General features: G+C 35.8%; 1 protein-coding gene across 2 annotated transcripts in view; it reads left to right on the forward strand.

The window, feature by feature from the left end:
• U2SURP (U2 snRNP associated SURP domain containing) overlaps nt 1-7,416 on the forward strand; it is a 48,117-nt gene extending 40,701 nt beyond the window's left edge. For both annotated transcript variants that reach the window (XM_054386130.1, XM_054386131.1), the window contains 4 exons: nt 2,203-2,313; nt 4,692-4,810; nt 5,540-5,716; nt 6,883-7,416. In XM_054386130.1, coding sequence (XP_054242105.1) covers nt 2,203-2,313; nt 4,692-4,810; nt 5,540-5,716; nt 6,883-7,021 — 546 coding nt within the window. In that variant the 3' untranslated portion in view covers nt 7,022-7,416. The remainder of the gene's footprint in view (nt 1-2,202; nt 2,314-4,691; nt 4,811-5,539; nt 5,717-6,882) is intronic.
• Nucleotides 7,417-7,695: the final 279 nt, after the last annotated feature.

A 7,695-nucleotide genomic window follows, 5' to 3' on the forward strand; every position in this document is an offset into this window, starting at 1 on the left:
TAAATAAGTCGTGTTTGAATCTGGCCATTTAAATTCTGAGGCTGTGAAATTCTGGAATAACCTCAGGTTAAAAAGCCTATTTCCCTCCCCGTGGGCAACTGTGTATGGACTCCGTATCAGTAGAAGATTAGAAAAGCATGAACGGTTTTTGAAGCATGTAAGACAGGTTGCTGAAGTTCAGCATTTCTTTGTGTCTGGATTAGTTTAGCAAGTAAAGCTTCCTGATCAGATTCCTAGTTTTCCTTCATTTCAGGTTACTGTGAGCTATAGGCTTCTACTTCCTTGCTTTCAAAATACAGTTAAAGAGAGAGTGTCACAGCTTTGGCTAAAAATGTAAAGAAATAAAATCTTGTAAGGATGGGGTTTTGTTTTGTGGACTGTGTTGGTGTGTTTGGTTTTTGATCTTTTGTGTTGCTTGGAGGCTTTGTGTATTTTTGTGTGCATGTGTTTTTCGTCCTCATCTTTGTTTGTTTGTTTATTGTTTAATTATCTGGGTGATGTAGTTGGGAAGACAAAGTAGAAGTCATATGCCATGACAGCCCAAGAGGCCTTCTGATCAGCTAAGCGTCCTCTGTATTCCTTCTGTTCAGTACTGAATGTGCTAAGCAAATAATGGCCTTGGAGTTGACATGATTGTAGAGAATGCAGTCCTGAGTTCTTACCAGAACAAATGGTACAGGGTGAATATGAGGTATTATGAAGTATTCCAAGAGGTATTACTGCTTTTGAGGTATTATGAGGTAATATGAGGTATTCCAAGAAGTATTACTGCTTTTGAAATTTCTACATTTGAAAACAAAAATGCCTTTAGGGGAGGTGGAGTGTTATGCGACGAATGCCAGCGTTAGGTTTTCATTGGCTGCTGACTGTTTAACTGGCTAAATTGTAACCAAAAATTGAAACTGCTCAACCATAGGTAGAGCATAGTCTGGAAATGAGGGAGGTAAGCAGAACATTTGGCAGAAGTTTACTGTGGCAAATTGCCTCTTCTGTGGAAGAGGATCCTGTTCAAAGTAGTGCTCTTCTTACCTGGATTTTACATTTCTTAGCATATTTGTTCTTCTGATTTGTTTTCTTGTAATGCTCAGTCAGTAATTGCAGGCTTAGAATATATGGCATTTTCATGCTTTTGAGAGGGGAGAAAAAACCTTTAGGGTTTGAGTTTTAATTTTTAAATGTACTTACTTAATACTAGGGATTTGAGGACCTGGAGAATAAGAATCCTTTCAGATATTCAAAACAGACACAGTTGCAAAGTCTTTTCCTTGGTATGTTTTCAGTGTGGAAGAGTTAAATGTTTCGAAAGAGGAAAATTTTTTTGTGTGTTCACTAAAAACCTCAAACATTGGAAAAATCTGCTCATATATAGGACTATGTGGGTAGGGCACTAAAACAGGAAATACTGGAGGGGCAGAGCATAAACATTTGGAAAGGAGCTGACAAATACAAATGACTTACTACCAAGCTCTGTCTCACTCCCCCAAAAAGAGACACCTCCTCATCCAAAAAACTTGAAGGGTTGTTTGTAGAAGGCTATGTCAGTAAGAATAAAGAATGAACAAATAATAAGAGGTGAGAGTCAAGTTTTATGATGTGAATCAACCTGCAGGAAGGTTTTAGTGTATCTAGAACAAAAATCCACACGGCAAAAATCTGACCTTGGCTTGAGTTTTTGACTTAGTTGTAGATTACTGAAATTTGTTGCTAAGCTTGACAGCACACAACAGAGTATTGTTAGTAAAAATGACTTGTTTCAAATCAGCCACTCTCCTAATGATGCCAGTCATTTGATTTTAGTACTTAAATGGAAAAAAGGCAGCTTTTGAAGGAAAACTTGGAGTAGACCAGTTGAACAATATATTAAGGCGCATTTAGTAAACTATTACATTTTGAAAGAAAAAATAGGTAATTGTCTAAGAAATACAAGGGTCAGTGTTCTACTGATGAATTTATTAGAGTAAGAAAACCATTCCGTTGTTTTAGTTCTTAGCATGTTTGTAAAAACCTTCAGGTGCCTGCAGACGAGTGTCTGGTTTTGATGCTTTGATCCAATTTAGATTAAGTCAGTATCTCTTTGTGCACAAACTTCTATAGAAAGGATGAAGAACACAGTTCATAAATTATGGAAATTTCATTTTCAGCCACCTGCCTAACTTGATAATAATAAGCTGAATAACCTAATGGTCAGTATTATTTTCACAGCTTAAGGTGATGAAGTTTCAGGATGAGTTAGAGTCTGGGAAAAGACCCAAGAAACCAGGCCAGAGTTTTCAGGAACAGGTTGAACACTATAGAGACAAGCTGCTCCAGAGGGTAAGAAATGTTCTTTATGTTTGGCTCTGATTCTGTGATAGGCTTGTGTTGAGTTTATCAAATGTTAGGTGGCATTAAGTGTAACAACACATGGTTCTTGTTAAAATTCTGCTGTAATGTCCAACTGCATGTCTTAAGTTCATGTGCTTTCTACAGAATAAATGAAATCTGTCTGTTAAATCAAAGTAACGTAGTACTTCACACTATACAGATGGGTATTAGCAGACTGTATGGAAGCCTTAAAGAGGTCACTTCTGGATCACACAGAAGTGTTTGCTTACATAAAGCAAACTGCTAAGTGTGGGAATGGAAAGGGAAAACTGTCAGTTGAAGATGTTCATCGCATTTTTCATTTTGCTTTTAGTAATTGATCTGTTGTGCTAAAGGCTTCCAGCATATGTGCTTATCATTCTCCAGTGTCTTTAGATTTCCTGGATAATTCAAGCTCATATTGTCACCCAAAAGCAAATAGTTCTGTATCATTGCCCTTTTTTAATAGACCTCTCTGGACTGTCTAGTCAGAGTGGCTTTGAAAATTAGCATCATATATGTGGTGTCATATGATCTTGAATCTTTGAAACATAACAAAAGAATAAGGAACTTGTTTGGACATGGCCTTTAGAGAAAGTAACAGTTGCTTTTGTGATGTGTTTTCACACTGACAGATCAATGATGAAATTAGGTACCCATGCAGTTTCTTGGAAGCTAAGTACAAATAGGTAGTTTTCACCAGGTCTGTCAGTTGTGCTTTGCATTACTTGGTGCTCAGTATCTGACTAATTCACTGAAGTCATTTTGCACAGTACTTTGGAGAAAGAGACTTGTAAAATTAAGAAAGCTGATCCATGAAGGAGATTTACGTATTTGGAGGTTGATGTTGGCAATTAAGACTTTTAAATGTACTTGTATGCTAAAATTTAGCACTTGTTCTGTGTTTTCTGTAATTGGAGAAATAAGTGATCTGTACAGTAAGCACAGAATGCTTAGTTCGACAGTATCTTAAAAAAACCCTCAGAAATTTTAATCCCCATAGCTTTTTTTAGATGCTGTGTGTTGAACTAGTTCAACCAGCTAGCAATACTTCAGAGTTTTAGCAATTGTCTTACCTTCAGCATCAATGATAAAGAAATATTTAGTGATGATTGTAACAGATGATCTTTAAAACAATAATAAGCCTGATGTTAAGGGAATAATTTTCTCTTTTGCTTTAATACCATAATAAAATTAGCCTGTATAATAATAGCATAATACTGGTTCTGATTGCATTTCCCACAAACGTGGTGGCTGGTCATAGTTGTTGGGGTTTTTTTTGGTCTAATTTATATAGAATAAAGCTTTCCAAGAGTAATTTTCCTAGTACTATGGTGTAGTGTTAAGAGAATAGGAATTTAGAACTACTTAAAATACTGTTAATTCCTGTTTATTAAGATCAAATTATTAGTTATGTTATCAACTAAGCTAGGCACATCTTAAGAGGCCATTGATTTCAGTGGAATCTCAACAGTAGTTTGCAATACTAGGTATAATAATAAGGGACATTAAAACTTTACTGCTAAGTCTTCCATAAAATGAGAGTCTAGATTAGTGTAGTTGTCCTGCTATTTCCTATCCTCTCCCTCCTTTTTCTTTCTTTCGTTTTTTTTTCTTGCCTGCCTTCCTGTCATTTAGCTAAATCACCCCTTCCTTGTCTTCTTTATGGAGTGTGCATAAACATGTGCATTCTTGGTTTTTGCCATGGGAGGAGTTCTGTGTCAGTACTGAAAGAAGCACATCTCTGTGTTAAGACTTTGCTGATAGTTTAGGCTTATTTTTGTATAATAAATTTTCTGCTTCACAGAAAAATGAGGTGTACTCAGGGTATCCATTTTCTTTAAAAATGGTCCTGTTGGCATATAGAAATGGACTGTATTTGTGGGTTGTTTTTCACAAACTAGATGTTATTGTAGACTCCTTTGTTTTATAGTTAAGAGGGTTTTTTCCAGTGTTCATTCTGGGTCAATGAAAGTGAATACATATGTTTTAAGCAGAAGTTCCTGGTATTTTTTCAGGTTTAGTTTAGTTTAGGAAATCTATTACAGCTGTAATGCTTCCCTGAAATGTGTAAAATTTAAGACTGTTCATTTCTAAATACATATTCAGGCTTTTCCACATAGGGTGACATCTTCCATGGTTTTGCCAGTGTTTGTGTTACAATAAAGATTTTTGCTGTGTACAGAACAGTACTAAGGATCTGAAAAGCAAGTATGGTGTGACCATTGGTTCCTTTCCAGTTTATATGCTGTATTCCTTCAGTGCTCACTGCTTTTAGGCTGTTTGTGATTAGCTTGATTTGGTTTACTTAATAGTTAGTCACACTTCTAATGCTTCTAATAATTTAGGAGAAAGAAAAAGAGTTGGAAAGAGAGCGGGACAGAGACAAAAAGGACAAGGAAAAATCTGAAACCAGGTCCAAAGATAAGAAAGAAAAGGAGGAATGTACACCAACAAGAAAAGAGAGGTATGTCTTTCCTTGGAGTCAAGTGGATGGGAGGGAAAACCTCATAGTTAGTATCTTTATATAGCGTGGCAGCCTTGAAATTATGTTGTATCACACATCTTATTTTAAAAGAAAAACACAAAACCAGCCAAACAGAAAAACCCCACCTAACAACAAAACTCCCTGTGTTTTGGATGTTAAAACATTCTTCAAAATTGTAAAAGAATTGTCATTTTAATCCTGCCCCTTCTGAATAGAATCCCCTCTTGGCTCATTTAGGCCCTGAGAAAACAAGGTAAAATAACGGTAAGTTGAAAATGGGGTGTATTTCAATGGTAAATTCACTGCAGTGTATTAGTCAGAAAATCATACTGAAGTCATACCACAAATTATTTGTGGTGACTCAAATATTATTCATCTTATAGTGACAATTTCCAAAATGGCTAGTTTTAGGGTAGCTGGTTTGTGATCATCTAATATTGTGTAGCCAAACTCTTGCCTGGCATTAAGTGTAGATGTGGTAAAATGCCTTGCTTGTCAAGAAACTATGATAGAATATTTTTACACTGCAACAAAGATGAGTAACAGGCCTTAATATTTTTTTTCTCAACTAGAGAAAATCTGGTGGTACATACTGAACTTTATTTAAAAAAAAAAAAAAAAAGGCCACACCTACAGAAAGGAATCCATTTTCTTAATATACATTTTCCCTTCCCTGGGTGTGTAACTCTACTTTCTTTTTTGCCAAAGGAAAAGACGACACAGTGCTTCCCCCAGCCCCTCTCGAAGCAGTGGCAGCAGACGAGCGAAATCTCCGTCACCGAAATCGGAACGCTCTGAACGCTCCGAACGCTCCCACAAAGAGAGTTCTCGTTCTCGGTCGTCACATAAAGATTCTCCCAGAGATGCCAGCAAGAAAGCCAAAAGGTAGGCTGATATTTCCTCTGTTGCAGGTTGTAGGAAAGTTAAGCACATAGGTGTGTTTTTGTGGGATTTTTTTTGTTTGTGTGATTTTTAGCAAAGCAGGTTTGATACACAAGTATTTTACATCGTAATGGACTGTATTGCATCTTCCTGGGTAGTATCTTTGGACGTGTGGTGTTTGAAATGTATACAGCCTCCTGCCTTGATAGCTCAAGACTCTTCACCTCTTGTTTACCTGTTTACTGATAATTTTGAGAAATGCTGCTTTAAATCAAAGCATCTTGCTGCTTTACTAGCTTTTTCCTTTCAAAGGACAAATCTTCTGTAGCCCCTAGAACTTAGAGTGCTTACATGAGACTCTCTCATATGGTTTGTTTTGGTAATGAAAAAACAATCAAACAAAAAAGATTAGATACTGCTTATGGGGTTTTGCTTCTGAAGCTTCTGTTTCCTAATCTCCAGGCAGACACAAATATTTGTTTCTAGTTAATGTCAAACTTGGGGTGAGATGTTATTACCATATCTATTCTGTTGTAGCTCAAATGTTTTCAGCTTCCATTTTTTAGAGGTGTGGAATATCTTAAGTGATACAAGATGCTTCAGACAAATTCTTGTGCTATAAGTTATGACTTCAACTAGAAGTAAAAAAAATATTTGAGGTTTGTTTGCTTGGGTTTTTTTTAGAGTTAATGTGGTAGTTCAAATGATATAGATTAATGTATGAGGTGTAGGTTAGATGACAGTTTATTTGGTGTATGTTCTTTTTCTGTGGGGTTTAACGTGTTTGATAAGGAAAAAAAAAAAAACAACTTTCAGCCTAACAGAATTCAACATGATTTTTCATTTCTGTTGTTTTCTATGTGGATATAGGCTGCTACTAATAAAAGGGCTGGGGTGGTTGAGGCATATGTGGAATGTTGTGATTTCCTTGTGCAGTTTTAAGAAGGACATGAGCTGTTGTCTTTCTTGTGGATTGTGAGCACTAAAGGCCAAAATACATTAAAAAAACTTACACTGCAAAATTGTCTTAAGAAAAAGCAAGATATTGTTCTGTTACTTCCCCTTACTAGGGAATTTTTTTTTACCTTGTTTAGTTAAATAAATGAATGTCAAATAAGTACAGAAAAAATGGATATTATCAATTAGTATTTGACATTTTATTTTTGAAGGTCACCATCTGGCTCGAGGACACCCAAAAGATCAAGAAGATCACGATCCAGATCCCCTAAAAAGTCAGGGAAAAAGTCCAGGTCTCAGTCCCGTTCTCCTCACAGATCTCACAAGAAGTCAAAGAAAAGCAAACACTGACAATGTTAATATTTTTTATGATGCTGTCACCTACTGGAAATGCGGTTTTGTTTTTGTGCCTGAACAGTCTGTTAAAAAACAAAAAAGCATTCCTGATTTTTTAAATTGTTTTGTTTGTTTTGTTTTGTTTTTTTTTTTTTTTTGTGAATGCACGTGTATACTCATGAGTATCAGCATCTGTAGACCTGTCATTGTTTTATATTGTACAAAATACCTTCATTGTGACTATTTCCCAAAAGAAACATTTTTGTGTTTAGAAGTTTCATCAGAAATGTGTGTAACTGATCTGCTGGCAGTAGTGCTATTTTGTTTTAGAATGTTGTGACATAGCAGAAATAACTCAAATGTTCCCCCTTTTTTGTAGCTTGACAATTTGAATTAGATTTCAAATAAAATCTGAACAGAAAATTAAGGTGTTGTTTTCTTGCCCCATTGATGATACAGATCTCTAGAGGAATTCATAGTCTGTTTGGAAGTACTGTGTATTTCAGACATCCTATGGTGCTTAGATCTTTTAGTATAGTCATAGCTTTGTTCCTGTTCTCACTCATTTGACTCTCCAGAATAAAGACACCTTTTGAATCCAGTGGATAGGTTTTCTTCCCTACCATGATATGTATAAAATAACTATAAGAACAATTGAAGAAGTGTGGTACCTACCATGATAAGCTTTG

Source organism: Indicator indicator, chromosome 13 (genome assembly GCF_027791375.1).
Source record: "Indicator indicator isolate 239-I01 chromosome 13, UM_Iind_1.1, whole genome shotgun sequence".
Taxonomy (NCBI): Eukaryota; Metazoa; Chordata; class Aves; order Piciformes; family Indicatoridae; genus Indicator; species Indicator indicator.